The sequence below is a fragment of the Aaosphaeria arxii genome, assembly GCF_010015735.1.
Source record: "Aaosphaeria arxii CBS 175.79 unplaced genomic scaffold BU24scaffold_4, whole genome shotgun sequence".
Taxonomy (NCBI): Eukaryota; Fungi; Ascomycota; class Dothideomycetes; order Pleosporales; genus Aaosphaeria; species Aaosphaeria arxii.
Genome location: NW_022983477.1, coordinates 279,960 through 297,553, shown reverse-complemented (window position 1 = coordinate 297,553; position 17,594 = coordinate 279,960). Strand labels below are relative to the sequence as shown.

The following is a 17,594-nucleotide window of genomic DNA, read 5'->3' as shown; positions in this document are numbered from 1 at the left end:
GTCTGGAAAGAAACCGCTGAAATGGCCAATTACCACGAGCTTGCCGCGGCAGCTCTTGATCCTCTACGGACGGATGAGATTTTTTCGCAAAATAGCGAACTCTTTGCGGAAGTTTGTGCAAGGTGGATATCGTCAGGCTCGAATTCTGTCTTCAAAATCGCGGCTTTTGGCCGTATTCTTCCACTTGCGCCCCATGTCGCAGAACATGTCGAGCGCTTCCTAGCCACGTGCTCGCAAACACCTATTCTTGGTTCTCAAGAATCCGATCTCTCTGTATCGAACCTCCAAAAACCCGATCTTCTCCAACTTCTCCTAGGAACTTTCCGTATTCTCAGCTTCGATAGTATCGGCATCTCTAGATATGTCCGTCCTCTGGTTCTGGAAGGCCTGCTGGATCACCCGGATAGGACTGTCCGATACATCGCGGTGCGGACATTGTGCTTATATTTACATACCGCAGATGATGCTACTCAAGATATGATTAAAAGATATATTCAAGAGGGGGAAATCGAAGATAGGTGGGAAGATCAGACCATCGATTACAGGTTCTTATCTTTGTGGGAGGAAAAGAGATGGTCATTGTTGCAACAGAAGCTTGAGACCAGAACGTCAGACACTGGCACCGTTTCCCAGGCTGCTAAGGCTGGCCAACTCTCTCCATACACAGTGAACATCAACGGAGTTCTCCTCCCCCGGTTAGAAGGAGCGCCGTCACGGAAGACACCATCGGAACTGATCTCCACTCCTACCACGGAATCAAATTTACGCCATGTGGCGGAAGGACTCTTGGATTCGAGGCCTATTCTTCTAACCGGAATCGCGGGATCCGGCAAGACCCTCCTTACCAGGTACTTCGCATGGCATTTGAATAAGCTAGATACTATGGTCACACTTCATCTGAACGAGCAGAGTGATGCCAAGTTGCTTGTTGGCATGTATACGACCGGAGCGAAACCCGGTACTTTCAGCTGGAGGCCAGGAGTGCTGACAACAGCTGTCAGAGAAGGAAGATGGATCTTCATCGAGGACCTCGACCGTGCACCAAATGAAGTCATTAGTACTCTTCTACCCCTCATTGAGCGAGGCCAGCTTTTGATACCAAGCCGCGGAGAAACCGTCACAGCAGCCAGAGGGTTTCGCATTATTGCAACTATGCGCAGTACCTTGAACCCGAGAGGCCAGGAGATAGCCCCTAGGCAGAATATGATCGGCATGAGGTTTTGGAATCACGTCAAAGTTCAGATGCCTCAACTGGACGAGTTCGAGACAATTCTCACAGAAAAATACCCGACCCTACAACAGCATGCTCCCGGACTGATCCGTGTTTATTCGAGACTTCTGTCCCTTTACTCCGACGCGAAATTCTCGTCCGAGAATGGTACTTCAATACGCGCATTGACTCCCCGCGATTTGCTTAAATGGAGTGACAGGATTGCATCTTTGCTAAGCCAATCCTCGACTTTTAGTGCGGCCAAGACGGACGAGATCTTCATGGAGGCCTATGATTGCTTTGCGGGAAGTCTCCGTAGTGATCAAGCGCGTCTCAAAGTTATGGCATGCGTAGCGGAAGAATTGCACATTGATCCACAACGCCGGGATCATCTACTCGAGAATCGGGAAGTCAAACTGGAAGCCCCAAGCAAAAGCTCAACCTCTGGCGTTTTACGGATAGGACGAGCCCGTCTCACTCGGTCCAAGTCACAGAGGCGGCAGATGTCAAATCGACCTTTCTCAACAAATGCTTACACTTTGCGATTGTTGGAGAAAGTGGCCGTTGCAGTCGATCATCAAGAACCCTTGTTGCTTGTTGGCGAAACAGGAACAGGTAAAACAACTACAATCCAGTATCTTGCCGAGCAACTTGGTCGGAAGATGGTCGCTTTCAACTTGTCGCAACAAAGTGAGAGTAGTGATCTCCTGGGAGGGTACAAGCCAGTCAACGTTCGCAGTCTGGTCATCCCCCTCAAAGATGAGTTCGACGAACTGTTTGATATGACATTTGCAAGGAAGAAGAACCTGCCTTTCCTGGAAATGATGGGCAAGCGTGTAGCCAAAGGAGAATGGAAACGCGTTTGCATGCTTTGGCGAGCAGCATTGAAGAGAGTCGATGCAGAACGAAAATCACGCGAATCGCGGACATCGTCGCCAGATCCAGATGGAGGCCAACCCAAGAAGAAGCGAAAGGTCGATGGTCTGCCTGCAAGTTTTCCCAGTGCTCGATGGGAAAAGTTTGCCGCAGACCTACAAGACTTAGAGGCACAGCTTGCAAGTGGCTCCGAGGCGTTTGCCTTCTCATTCCTAGAGGGTAACATCGTCAAAGCTGTCCGGAATGGAGACTGGATCCTGCTGGATGAGATCAATCTTGCATCTTCTGATACCCTTGAGGCATTAGCAGATCTTCTCGGCGGGGGTCCAGACGGCACACCATCACTGCTGCTCACAGAGACTGGCAATGTAGAACGCATCGAAGCGCACCCGAACTTTCGAGTGTTCGCAGCGATGAACCCAGCGACCGATGTTGGAAAGAAAGATCTTCCACCTGGCATCCGATCGAGGTTCACCGAACTTTATGTCGAGAGTCCGGATAGTGATATTAAGAGTCTTCGTAATATCGTTGAGAAGTATCTGGGTGGAGACACAATAGATGCAGTCCTAGTGAAGACTGCATCTGACGTTACAAACCTCTATCTTGATATCCAGCGGCTAGCCAAGTCAAATATGCTGGTAGACGGAGCGGATCAAAAGGCCCACTTTAGTCTGAGAACATTAACAAGAGCACTCTCCTACGCCAGGGAAATATCACCTCTTTGCACGCTTAGGCGGGCTTTGTATGAAGCATTCCATATGAGCTTCCTCACATTCTTAGGCAAAGCCTCAGAAGACCTAGTCGCTCCACTGATCAAGCAACATCTGTTCAGCCAAAAGTCAAGCGCGAAGACTGAACTAGGGAAGCCCTTACAACAAGCCAATGACGGCAGAACCTACGTTCGACAAGGTCATTACTGGCTGCGGCAAGGACCGCATGCTGTTGAAGAGCAGCTTCATTACATCATCACTCCTTTTGTTCAACGAAACATGAACAACCTTATTAGAGCTGCCTCAACACGCCGATTTCCCGTTCTCATACAAGGTCCGACTTCTTCAGGTAAAACTAGCATGATTGAGTACCTGGCCAAGCGATCAGGCAATCAATTCGTGCGCATCAACAACCACGAGCATACTGATCTGCAAGAATACCTGGGATCCTATGTTTCAGGTACGGATGGTAAACTCACCTTCCAGGAAGGCATTCTTGTTCGTGCGTTGCGAGAAGGCCACTGGATAGTTCTCGATGAACTCAATCTTGCACCTACAGATGTACTTGAAGCCTTGAATCGACTTCTAGACGATAACCGTGAACTTCTCATTCCCGAGACTCAAGAAGTTGTTCGGCCTCATGAGGACTTCATGCTGTTCGCCACTCAGAATCCTGCAGGCCTGTACGGAGGACGAAAGGTTCTCTCGCGAGCCTTCCGTAATCGATTCCTGGAGCTCCATTTCGATGACATTCCCGTAGAGGAATTAACGGAAATTTTGCATCGCCGCACAATGATTCCAGAATCATGGTGTAAGCGTATAGTGAAAGTCTACCAAGAACTCTCCACCCTGCGACAAGAGAACCGACTATTTGAGGATAAGAGTTTTGCTACACTGCGTGATCTATTCAGATGGGCACAACGAAAAGCGGACACAATCCAGGATGTCGCAACCAACGGCTACTTATTACTCGCTGAACGAGTACGAAAAGAAGACGAGCGCCAGGCGGTCAAGAAAATAATTGAATCGGTCATGAGTAAGAGTGGACCAAGGGTGCAGGTTGAAGAGGAAAAGCTGTTCAGCGAGGAAAGCTCCCCCGAGATCAAGTTCTACAAAGAGAAGCTTGGTGAATGCGAGGGCGTCGTTTGGACACAAGCCATGCGCCGACTTTTTGTGCTCGTCGCACATGCCATACGCAACAACGAACCAGTGTTGCTTGTTGGAGAAACGGGCTGTGGTAAAACAACAGTGTGCCAGATGCTTGCCGACGCCTTCGGAAAGCAGCTCCATATCGTCAATGCCCACCAGAACACTGAAACTGGTGACCTTATTGGTGCACAACGACCGATACGAAATAGATCAGCGATTGAAGAGTTACTTCGCCAGCAATTGCTTTCCGTTTTGGCAAATGTCACAGGCTCCGCGGACTTAAATGCGAACGACTTGTCACAACTTCTACAGGATTATGACAGCCTTGACCAGGAATCACGCAATGCAGTTCCCAATGAACACCGCGAGGAGATCCAGATCAACCGAGTAAAAGCCGCCGCTCTATTCGAATGGGCAGATGGTAGCTTGGTACATGCAATGAAAACTGGACAATATTTCTTACTAGACGAAATATCCCTCGCAGACGATTCGGTTCTGGAGCGACTCAACAGTGTCCTTGAATCTTCTCGGACACTGCTCTTGGCAGAGAAGGGTCCCATCGATTCTGTTGTCACTGCGAACGAAGGTTTCCAGTTCCTCGCAACAATGAATCCTGGTGGCGATTATGGTAAACGAGAACTGTCACCTGCTTTGCGGAATCGATTCACCGAGATCTGGGTACCCGCACTCTCGAACGTTGACGACATTCTACAGATCATACGCTCCAAGCTTGTGGAAAATGCCCTCCCCCATGCAGACTCAATTGTCTCCTTTGCACGGTGGTTCAATGACAAGTACAACACTTCGGCAGCATCGTCAATCTCGATTCGAGATCTGCTTGCTTGGGTCACATTCATCAACACTTCTAACCACGACGATCCAATATTTGGCGTAGTACACGGTGCGGCCATGGTTTTCATTGACACGCTCGGAGCGAATCCTGCAGGGTTGTTAGCTATTGCACCAGCATCAATCAATGACGAGCGCAAAGCCTGTGTGAATCAGCTGAGCGTATTGCTTCACCAGGATATCTCTTCCCTATATTTCGGAGAGATTGATGTTGCTTCCGATGAGACATCGTTCCGATTAGGCTCTTTCGCCATTCCAAAGTTTTCGCAGACAGCATCAGAAGAGGCCAATTTCTCGCTTGAAGCTTCCACAACTCGGTCTAATACCATGAGAGTAGTCCGCGCTCTTCAACTACCGAAACCTATTCTTCTAGAGGGTAATCCTGGTGTGGGAAAGACTACACTCGTCACAGCTTTGGCTAAGGCGATTGGAAAACCTTTGACCCGACTCAATCTTTCTGAGCAAACAGACTTGATGGACCTCTTTGGGTCTGACGTCCCCGTTGAGGGTGGCCAGGCAGGTACGTTCGCCTGGCGTGACGCCCCATTTCTGAAAGCTATGAAGAAAGGTGATTGGGTTCTATTGGATGAGATGAACTTGGCTTCCCAATCTGTCCTCGAAGGATTGAATGCCGTTCTCGATCATCGTGGTGCGGTATATATTTCAGAGCTGGACCAGACATTCCAAAAGCATGAATCGTTCCGTGTCTTCGCAGCGCAGAATCCTCATCATCAGGGTGGCGGGCGAAAGGGCTTGCCTGCATCTTTCGTCAATCGTTTCACCGTTGTATATGCAGATATCTTTGGACCCGAGGACCTTGCGTTAATCTGTACGAAAATCTTCCCTTCCATTGAGAACGACGAAATCAGCAGGCTCATCAGTTTCGTTGCTGCTCTCGACGACCATGTAGTCCAGAAGCGCGCTTTCGGTGCTCTTGGTACGCCGTGGGAATTCAATCTCCGTGATACACTGCGATGGCTCCAGGTGCTTGGAGCCCAGGGGTCTTCTCGTGACTTCCTGGATGCTATTTTCGTTCAGCGCTTCCGCTCCGAGACCGATCGAGCTCGTCTGTTAGAACTCTTTGAGAGAGTGTATGGCCAATCCAGGCCCCGGATCACTCTTTATCACAATCTCGGGCCAACCTCATTCCAACTTGGGCTCGGCACGCTCCCAAGAGACCCCAGAGTGACACGCGCAAATCATGTCTCTCACCTGCAAGTCTCACAGCTGGCTCCCATGGAGGCTCTCATATTGAGTGTGCAACGTTCATGGCCAGTCATTCTGGTAGGCGCTTCTGGAACGGGAAAGACAACACTCCTTGATCAATTGGCTTCATATGCCGGAGCAAATTTGGTTACATTCTCGATGAATGCGGATATCGATGCGATGGATCTAGTTGGAGGCTATGAACAGGCTGATCCGTCGCGAGAAATCCACCGCTTTGTTGCTAGATTAAACCGAGACGTTCGACGCTGGCTAGCTGGAGAATTTGCTAAACCAGAAATCCGCGCTCAGTGCCTTGAATTGCTCGAGCTGCTGGAATCGAGTTCAGACCCGTCGCTAGACCGCATAGCAAGACATCTAGGGTGTATCGCACAATCTCCACCCGAAGCCGACACTGCAGGACCATTACTGAAAGACCTAGAGACAATTTCACAAATTCCTAACGAAATCGAAGGTGCTCGTTTCGAATGGGTCGATGGTACACTAATCAGGGCACTTGAACAAGGCGAATGGCTCGTTCTCGACAATGCCAATCTTTGCAGCAGTGCCGTTTTGGACCGACTGAACTCCCTCCTCGAGCCTAACGGGTATCTCAGCATCAATGAGCACTCGACTGCCGATGGCGAAGCCCGGATCGTCTACCCCCACCCTAATTTTCGAATTTTCATGACTATGGATCCGAGGTTTGGTGAACTCTCACGAGCCATGCGAAATCGTGCCGTTGAAATTTGTCTGCTGCCGGATGAGGAGACGGGGCATTCGTTGACCAGAGAACATTTGCCAATTTATCCATTGGACTCGCAGATGTATCGCTTCAGGCACATCATGCATTCCAGAGATAGGACGGACGATATCAAGTTAGAAAGGTTCGAAAGTCTTTCACTGGCGGATAGCAATCACCTTCAGGCGTTCGTTTCTCAAGTGGAGAAAGGCCTCATATCACGAACACTGAAGGAGTCCGATATTGATACAGATGTACAAGTCTCCCCTAGAGATGCAAGCATCCTCGTCCACAACTGCTCGTTCTTGGATCTCAATAGCATCGCTGCATTCCTCAAACAGAGATGGTCTCCCAGACTCCAGCACCTCCAAGACCAGCTCGTGGCGAACTCTAATCATGAATGGCAAAAGTCTCTCACATCACTGCCATATCATCCGGCTAATGATGAACTTCGTCTGAACAGCAGTTCTCATGGACCAGATCTTTTCCTCTGGTTTGCCTGGTTTTACGACAATAATGCAGATGTGTATGCTATGCAGAAGGCTATCGAATCCATACCATCGACCAAGTTCGAACGTCGTCGGGAAAAGCAAAAGTTGCCGGCTTTCTTGGATGCGTATTGGCGTATCCTGGCCGCATTTCTCGAGACCACCTGGAAGGCCTACCAATCCGGCGAAATCGACCAGGCTCCTCTCCAATCAGTCCGTGTACTATTCTGGACCTTTTTTGAATTGGCCAAGGGTCATGAGTTCGATCGCGCAACGTTTCAGACATACCTCAAGCTGATCAACGAGTCAATTTCAACAAATTCCACTGATGCTGGTCATATGCTTGACCTCAAAAACTCATTATCGCAACAGTTGATGGTGTTTGACGCAGACACCCGCCTTCGTACCGGCCTCAGCATGGAACGCATCTGGAAGCATATGAGGCCTCGGACCGCACGCAATACAAAGCAACTTAAAGCTATACTGGACCTAGAAGTTTTGGCCGACCGGTTTGACGCTGTCATGTGGAAATCCACACTCAAAATCGATGAGATGATTCAAACCCGGGAAAGATTTGCCAGTGCCTTGCAGCTAGTCAGGACTCAAGACATTGATGCCTCGGAGCTCTTAGTAAATCTCGAAGACTTCTTACAGGGGATTGAGAGTTCAGTCGGAGAAGATAGTGCTATTATTACACCATACTTCGAGAACGTCTTTGAAGGGCTCTGCCAATATGTCGATCTACGACGAAGCTATGTTCTTGCTGCGGAACAGAACATCACGGATAAGGTCAGCATCGTGCGCGCCAAAGCTTCTCTTCTTGCACGCCGATCGACTCAGTCGTTCGTTGTCAAACACATCGACAGCCCCTCGGAACATCTTGCAAGCTTGCATCACTTTACTGGACATGGTAAAGAATCCGCACGTGAGATGGCTCTGCAGAGCCGTGTTCACATTGCCACATTTCAGAAATTGCATGAATTGGATGAGCTTCAGTTGTCCCAATTGGATCGATTCGAATCTGAACTGTACATCCTTGGGCAGTACGTATCGCTTGAGGCCAACCAGATGACCGAAGGACAATACAATGCACAGGCAAGCAGTTATCAAGCTCGCCTTCATGAACTACTTGCCACACATTCCGACATCCTATCCTCAACTGCGCTACCGATCATTCTCAAGTCGGATGCACAGTTGTCTGAACAGCATCGTCAATTGATCGAGTCCACTCTGTCCCATGTTACGGCAGTCGGGAACAAATCCACACTTAGCGAAGCATCTCAATCTTGGGTCAAACTTGCATTATCTGGGCTGGCTCTTTATGTACCAAACTATCCTCATGATCCAGCATTACGTCCTATGGTCGAACAGAGGCTGTTCAATGAGAAGAAGGCAACTGCTGTTCAAAAGTTGGAATCGCTACGTCAATTCCAAAATGATTTCACTGGTCAAAATACAAGCGTTCGCATCCGGAGCATCGAAGCGGAGATCCATGAAATGGGACTTGAACCTACAGTCCCCGCGATAGTGCGACCTGAAGTTTCCGAGCTAGATGCGCTTCAAGGAGAATTTTCAAACTTGCTCAGCATTATTCAACCTCTTCTCGAGGGCAAGATGACAATATCAGATGCTTCGTTGGACAAGACAATGCGACAGAACATCAGTCTAGTGATTGACAGGCTATCCAGCTCCTACAGAAGCTACACCGATATCACTAGTCCCGCTATCGGATACCTCGTTTGCCTAAACATCGGCCTGTCGCTGGGCTCTTTACTGGAGAAAGAGGAAACCAATGTCTCCAGAAGCCTCCAATACATCACCGAACACACGCCATTCTTCGGTCTGTCGGGAACGCAAACTGAATTCAAGCCGGACCTTCTCTTTACCGATTCTGAGAAAGAGCTGCAAAGGCTGAACCACTCCATTGACCTTCGATGGCACACGCTACAAAGTCTCACCATCACAAGTATTGTCGAACCCATCCCTATCATGGACAAGAGGGCCAGAGCGCTTGTCCACAGCATATTCCAATCCTTTTATAGTGACTGGAAGGTGAAACTACTGAAAGACCAGGAGACCGAAGCCAAACGATCGAACTTGTACACCTACAAGGGCGATGAGCAGGAGACGGATGAAGCAGATCCAGAGCTTTTCCCAGACTACGATGCTGAACGAGAAACCACAGACACTTCTAAATCTACATCCCGCGAGCACGCTATTCGTGTAGCGCATGCCCATTCGAATCTCTTCCTCGGGAACGTGGAATCTGCAGGTGCTTTGCAGTCGCTCCTCCAGTGGTGCGCTGGCGAAATGGTGCGTGTGGCTGAAGGAAACGCACATGGCACCACCTACGAAAACGCGCTACCGACTATTCTTCTAAGCCTAGGCGACAAGGCAGATATGATGGCATCTTCTGAGTCTGGCAAGCTGTACAACTTTTACTTCGATGCGAACATTTCAGAAGCCAAGAGATTCATCAACCTGGTGCATCGAACGCAACAGCGCTATCGCAAAATCCACACCGCTCTAGAGATGGATCATGCTACCATTCTAGATGTCTTGCGAACCTGTGACGAAGCGCTTGAGTTCAGGCACGTGGACCCTGTCGCGAAGTTCATCACGAAAGTTGAGAAACTCCATGAATACATCAATGCCTGGCAACCGCTCGCTAGAAGAGATCTCAAGACCCCTGAGATTTTCGATGAGATTACTAAATTACTCGTCAGCTGGAGACAACTCGAACTTACAACATGGGCTCGCTTGTTCGACGTTGAAGTCGAGACTTGCCGCGATCATGCAAGGAGCTGGTTCTTCGTCGCTTATGAGACCATCATGGCAGCCTCGGAGTCTATTGGAGATCAGTCAGACCTAAATGCTCACACGAAAGATCTACTCAAAACACTTGAAGGATTCTTCTCCTCTACCACTCTGGGTCAATTTGAGGGTCGTATTCGTCTCCTCGAACAATTCCGCGCTCATGCAAAGATGCGCATGCAAGATGACGAAGCATTCCGTTCAATCCATCTTGCTCTTGACAATTTCATTGCATATTTCTCTCGATTCTTGACACCGGTTCAAGAAGCCCTGAGCAAGGGAAGGCAAGCACTGGAAAAAGAGATCGGCAACGTTATCAAACTCGCAAGCTGGAAGGACACAACGATTCAGGCACTGAAACAAAGTGCTAAAACATCGCATCGCAAGCTCACAAAACTCGTACGAAAGTTCAGAGCTGTCCTGAACCGCCCCTTTTCCACAATGTACGATGCCGGCTTCCCGGAACAGAAATTTGCACTCCAACAAGTCAGTCTCTTTGCAAGCGAGATCAAAGCAAGCCCGCAGTCTTTGCAACTTTGCGAGGCATCTATTCCCAGCTGGAATGACAGGCCATCGAGATTCAAAAACGTTGATACAACGACTTCTCTTATGCAGAAACTTTCACGTCCTTCTGCCGAAAGTGCGGATGGTGCAGTGTACATTGAAAGCTTCATTTCAGATTTGGAGACCACAATGGCTGAACTACAGAAGGCCACCCCGTCCGTTTTGACCGAAGAAAACAAGCAAACTGTCCAGCATCTCAAGACACGGAAGCGCAAACTCTACGCTGATACAATGAAAGAGCTTCGCTTGATGGGTATTGTCTCCAATCTCAGCAGTAATGTTCTTGTCAAGCAAGATGAGCTATCTACAGTTCTTGCGCAGCTCCCTACTAGTTCTTCAGATCAAAAGAACAGAACAGGAGCAGCTTATTTCCTTCACAAATCTCTTAGCCTGATGGCTCCAGTCCGCCAAGTCTTCAAGGAACATTCTGGTGACTTGACCAGCAATGACGTCGCGAAGAGCATTGGCTACCTCGAAGGTTTGTTGAACGCCGCACTCAGACAACGAAAACAAATCAGTCATGCATCAGACAACCTATGCGTACTACAACAATTGTCCTCCAGTGTTACAAATCTTCTGTCTTCCAAGATCGACACTATCATGCGTGTCTCTCCTACCCAGACCACTGGCCTTGCCTCGCTGCAGTCCGGCATATCCTGGCTTTCAACAATTACGAAGACTGGCGCAAAGATTCTCGCTATACAGGCTCAGCTCGGTCGGACAACCGAATTTGATGAAGTTACAAGCGGCCTGCGACGCTGGAGTGAGCAATTTGGTAGAATGGTGACAGACAACTTCCAAGGCCTGCCTCAATTACCTACCAACATCTGGTCGGAAACTTACACGGAAACGTACGATTTGGCGACGGAAAAGCTCGGCGAATTCCATCAGCTCTTCAATACTTGGATGGCCCAATACCCACTTTGTCGCGTGGTTCTAAAACAGATCCAGCCATTTGTTTTCGAAGCTCCCAAGAATATCGAAAGCCTAACTTCAACCCCTTCATTGGATGGTATTAGCTCTTTGTCCACCGACCTGTTTGCCATCCTTGACCTTGTACTCGGTGCTATGCAAGAGGTTCAGGCAGCACTAAGCGAGCTGCCAAACACCGTCGAAGATGCAACATGGCTTGTCAAGGAAGAAAAGTCCTTATGCTCCGCGATCATGGCACTCCACACTCAACAGATATCGAAAGCGCTTAAGGATCTCCTCAACCGGGTGCACGATTTGGGTCATGAAAGTCAAATCCAAGCAGCAGCTGCACTATTCTCGGCCGTGCAGCCCGTCCTAGAACAATACGTATCTTCTCATGATTTCCTCATTGGAAAGGTGGGAGCATTGCACTTTTCCACATCCAAACTGCTCTATCGTCTATCCAGGACCTTCATTCAAATTGGGTCGCAGGGCTTCTGCACGCCGTCCGAAAAGTCAAATGATCAGGACAAGGGCAAGGACGACAAACTGGAGTCAGGCACGGGACTTGGTGCGGGAGAAGGTGCTGAGGATATTTCCAAGGACATTGAAGATGATGAGGATCTTGAGGATTTGGCACAAGAGAAGGGTGAAGAACGTGAAGGTAGCATTGAAGAGGAAGAAGATGCTGTGGACATGGGCGAACAAGAGATGGAAGGCGAGCTTGGTGACACTGCTGAGAAAGAGGAAGGGGATGATGAAGGTGAAGAAGGAGATGACGATGTTGAGAGTCAGGTCGGCAGTGTAGACGATCTTGGCCCTAATGCTTTGGACGAAAAGATGTGGGACGAAGGTGGCAAAGACGAAGATCTAGACGAGAAAGAGGGTCAACAGGATGTTGGCACGGAAACTCAAGATGAACAGGTAGCTGCCGATGACAAAAAGGAGAAGAAAGAGGATGACAAAGGCGAGAACGAGGAGGCTAAGAATGAAGATGAGGAAATGGAAATGGAAGGCGAAGAACAAGACGAAGAGGTGGGAGCGGGTGAGCAAGAGAAGATGGATCCTTTTGCAAAGGAGGAAGAAACCCTTGAGCTTCCCGAAGAACTCAACCTTGATGGAAATGATGGAGGAAAAGAGGAAGAGGACTTCGGTGATATGGATATGGATGAAGGCGAAGATGAAGAGCTCGACGCTGACCTCAATGCCGACCCCGAAAATGCCAAAGACGAACTTGAATCCGAACCCGGCGAGCAGGATGAAGAAACCACAGATCACATCAAGGACGAAGACGAATCAAAGGCAGAGGAAGAAGGGGAGCAGGATGACCAAGATGCCATGGAAGAAGATGTTGTTCCTCTTCCTGATGAGAATGCGCCACCCGAAGATGGCCGAGAAGACCGTGACGACAACGTTGACGCCTCTGCCGAGGCTGGTGCTGGCGCAGATGCAAACGAAGACTCCCACCAGGACCAAAAGGAGCAGGCCTCCGCAAGTGCGGCAAACCAACAAGACGGCCGTGAAGGGGAGACATCTGAAAACATGCAGGAGACCAATGCCGAGGACGGAAAACTGGGACAGACTGCTCAACCTGAAGCCAGTGGACGTGGTGAAGATGAAGAGGAGACTGCACAAACAGAATCTTTCAAAAAGCTGGGTGATACTTTGGAACGATGGTATAATCAACAACGTCAAATCCAAGAGTCTAAGCAGAAGGACGAAACAGAGGTTCAACAAATTGACAAGGAGGTCGATATGGCCGATGCAGACTTCGAGCACCTCCCAGACGATGAGACCCAAGCAGACACGCAGGCGATGGGCACCGCGACTGAGGAACAGGCAAAGACTCTTGATCAAGACATGGCTATGGCTGTTGACGAAAAAGAGGAAGAAAAGGTCCCAGCGCGACCTGAAGAAGACCCTGTGCACGAGGAGAACCAAGATGTCAACATGGAAGACTCTGTGCCTCAACTTGAGCAAGAAGAAGAGAAAGAGCAACAGCCCCCGACTGCAGATGGCCGTCCTCAAGCGTTTGTGGGTGAACAGAAAACATTCGAAGAAGATGATGATCATGAAATGGAAGACGCTATCCCGCTGGACGATGAGATTTCCGAGACATCATCTGTCCACGAGGTAGAGACGCAATTGGAGTTGACCCATCTTGATCCTGGTCTTTCTGCCATGACGCCCGAGACCGCTCGCGCTCTCTGGCTACATCATGAGAGCTCCACGCATACTCTCTCCCAGCAGCTCACTGAACATCTTCGATTAATCCTCGCACCTACTCTTGCAACAAAGCTTCGCGGCGATTTCCGTACTGGTAAAAGACTCAACCTCAAACGAATCATACCATACATCGCGTCTGGGTACAAGCGAGACAAGATCTGGTTACGCCGATCCATGCCCAGCAAACGCAGTTATCAAGTTATGATCGCACTCGATGACTCCAAGTCCATGGCCGAATCCGGAGCTTCCAATCTCGCACTCAAGACCTTGACTCTGGTCACACGTTCGCTTTCCATGCTTGAGGTGGGAGAGGTCTCCGTCGTTGGCTTTGGCGATCAGGTGAACGTGACACATGATTTCGACAAACCATTCACTTCGGAATCTGGTGTCCGCGTGTTCGAGCAGTTCGGTTTCGAGTCTGGCAAGACAGACGTACGTAAACTCGTGGACAGAAGCTTAGATCTGTTCGCAGAGGCCCGGCGCAAGGGGGCAAGCTCCGCTGGTGAGGATCTGTGGCAACTCATGCTAGTTGTCAGCGACGGTATCTGCGACTCGCATGCTGATATTCAGCGTCTCGTTCGACGGGCGCAGGAAGAACGTGTCATGATCGTTTTCATCATCATCGACGCTACTGCCACCACGACAATCTCCGATCCCAGCGCTTCTCAAGGGACGGGTACTCAGCAGGGCTCGACGGCAGAAAAGGCAAAAGACAAGACGAGCATTCTCGATTTACAAAGCGTGGAGATTACGGCAGAAGGAAAGGTGGTTCGATGGAAGTACATGGAAAGGTTCCCGTTCAGGTATTATCTTGTCGTTCGAGATGTTAGGGAGTTACCAGGAGTTCTTGCCGGTGCTTTGAGGCAATGGTTTGGAGAGGTCGCCGGAAGTACAGGCTAGATATTCAGCATTTTCAGGAGTTTTGTTGCATAAAATTTCATTTTGTATAGTTAGTATAGTCAATTATACTTTTCCTAAAATCACATAGTACATACTGTAAATTTATTGCTACTGATTATTATCAAGTTTGGCTCCCAAAATACTTGCCTATGAAATGCTTATCCAGTCCCGTCCCATCATAGTCACTCATGTCATCTTATTCCATCCCATCGTTCCTAAATCAACCTCTGATTGGCTCCCTACCACGTGGCTCTTCACTTGCCCTCTCACCTCTTGGCGCGGTGAACATGTCGACTGTAATCCACACCAATTCCACGAACCTTCCGGATTAGGAAGGTTGAGTAGTGATGAACGAGGTGGTCTGTGGGTGATGGAAGCCACGTGTGCATGGAGCTAGTACGGAATTGGAATGGTGCCCTTCTTCCAAGTTGAGTGAGAGGTGAGAGGTTAAGGGTGATTTACTAGTAATATAGTTAGGTGACAAAAGGTTTTTATTCTGTATTGTGCTGGTAGAGGAAGTAAAGATATGTATCCTCTAGTGCTAGTAGATAGCTGACCATATATTCAATCAAATTGAACATCCTTTAGTTTTACGACATCAAGAAGCCAGCTATTCACCTGCTGAAAGGTCGACCTCTGATGATAAACTAGACTTCCGTGATGCAAACGACTCCTTGAGGCTATCGATACGGAGTATTTAACTGTCACCTATTCCAATTGTGTTTAAAAACTCTTATCATCTATTCTATCATTATGCAACTGAGCATTTCTCGGGCCATGACGAGAGCAACGCGTTAGCATGATGTAATGAACGCATATCTGCTCCAGATCTCTCCTTTCAAGACGTTGAATAGTTTGGCAAAGTTCTAATCTCATAAAAAGCAGTTCAGTGCTAGATATCTCCTACCGAAATAACCTAAAATGCATACCGTCACTAAAAATCTCAACAGGATCGTGAAGGCCATAGTAATTGGATGCCTAACGAGCATTGGGCAAGTGTAGGATTCATTGAAGCGCACGGGCAGAATTTCCCTCCGTTTTGCAACTTTACAGGGCGGGTTTCCTTTCACACGCGGCGGCGGATTGAATTGACCTGGTCTAGAGCAGACCAGAATTAGGGATTACTCAACCCTCAGATACCTCTAGCAACTACCTACAATGCTGAGGTACTTTGTAAGCACGCTGGTCGTGGTTGAGTGCATTCATGCCAGCCCTCCCATTGCGCACGTGGACCAGCAACCTTTCCTACAACCCTGGGATGCCACCATAGCTCCAACGCCTTCCCAGCATCCCACAGAATCTTTTCCGGAGTCGTTATCTGATTCCGTCAGTTCAAATGATCTGGAGTCAATTTTGAAATCGGCATTGAAACAGTGGAAGACATCGCCCCTGCAACGCCCATACACCGCCGATGAAGTCTTCTTCCACAAACACCTCCCCAAAGCCCGCAAGGAGAATCCAAACCTCACAGATGGGGAGATTGCGCGGAAACTCGGGCAAGAGTGGCTCACCATGGACACTCTTGCCTTCAATGACGATTGGCTACCAGCACAGTACACTTACACGTCTATTGCATATACCCTCGAAAAGGATTGGAAGTCGAGACGAATCCAAAGCAGTGTCAGAGAGGACGATTCGGATTGGCCGCTCATTCAAGCGCAGTGGTATTGCGATGACGGGACTTTTGACGAGGGCGTCAGGGCGCCGGAGATGCCTAAGAAGGCAGAGGAGTGGTATAAGAGGAGTTTAATTTGCGAAGCCATCAGGGAGCAGAGAAGAGGGAGCGATGCAACGATTGCCGCATTAGGAATGAGAGCGTCTCGAGAGTGGCGCACTCTTCCTGACGATAAGAGAGCCAAGTTTGAAGAGATGGCGAGAAAGCAGCAGCAGACATATCTGAACAATTGGGAGGAGTATGGGAGGGCTGCGGGTACGAAGCAAGTACCGCAGTATATTTTACCATGTAATATCACCAATGGTGGTAAGATGAGGAGTAAGGCGATGGCAGAGAAACTCCTCGGAGGTCGTGCGAAATTCCCACCAGAACTGAATCCTTTACAACGGTCGGCTTATATGATGTATTATATGGACAGAATATGCAATGCTGTGATTGATAATCCACAGAAGTCAATAGGTAAGCCACAAAGATCCATCGGATATTTCAACAGTCGGAGACTGACGGAAGGTAGTCGATCACGGCTACGATCTGGACAAAGTATGGTATGGCCCTTGGTCGCTGCCTCAACACCATCGACAATGGGCAAGTCAAGAGCAAGACGAACCGGAAAGTGCGATCATGCTACGCAACTCGCTTCACGTCCAATATAAGGAAAAGTTCGAAGCAGCGAAGTCAGATTTCCTCAGAAGCTGGACGGAGTACTGGATAGCCATCTCGAAGAATCTGAAAGATCCCGATCACCCGATGGAAAGAAGTTACCTCTGGCGTCTCAAGACCTCAGACCCATTCGGTGCGCAGTATCTCTTCTGCTGGGAAATGGAGTTCAAGTGGTTTGCAGAAGCCATGATAAATGGGATGAGTCCAAGTGAGTGATGATTCCACGTCTCCTATATCCTAATCACTAACAAGCTCTGAGAATTCATGCCAAAATGCAATGATGAGTGGGCACTGATGTCCAAGCATTCAAATGGTTCCAATCAGCAAAGACAGTATGAAGACCTGCACAGGGAAATGTTGAAACGATATGAAGTGGCCATGGGGGAGTCTTGGGGCGACCCTATCCAGGAATGGCAGGATAGTATCGGTGTGAAGAGTGAACTTTGAAATTGCGTCATTGATGTTGAATGTAAAGAAGTTAGAGAAAGTCACCCGGAAGTCCAATGTCATCTCTACAGTCAATACTGCATTAGAACCTCCTGTAACACATATATGTGAAGAAAAGGTCCACTTCAATATCGCGAATTCTGTTTGCATTTATCACCATCATGTGTAA

The 17,594-nt window shown here is 48.8% G+C and overlaps 1 protein-coding gene across 1 annotated transcript; it reads left to right on the top strand.

Moving 5' to 3' along the window:
* Positions 1-21: 21 nt before the first annotated feature.
* BU24DRAFT_491563 (P-loop containing nucleoside triphosphate hydrolase protein) lies at positions 22-17,532 on the top strand (the record flags this gene model as incomplete). The annotated part of the gene is made up of 5 exons (XM_033533808.1): positions 22-5,314; positions 5,363-14,612; positions 15,975-16,777; positions 16,833-17,186; positions 17,238-17,532. 5 exons carry the CDS (start codon positions 22-24, stop codon positions 17,423-17,425), a joined length of 15,888 nt encoding a protein of 5,295 aa, XP_033383639.1. The 3' UTR covers positions 17,426-17,532.
* Between the last annotated feature and the right edge of the window lie 62 nt (positions 17,533-17,594).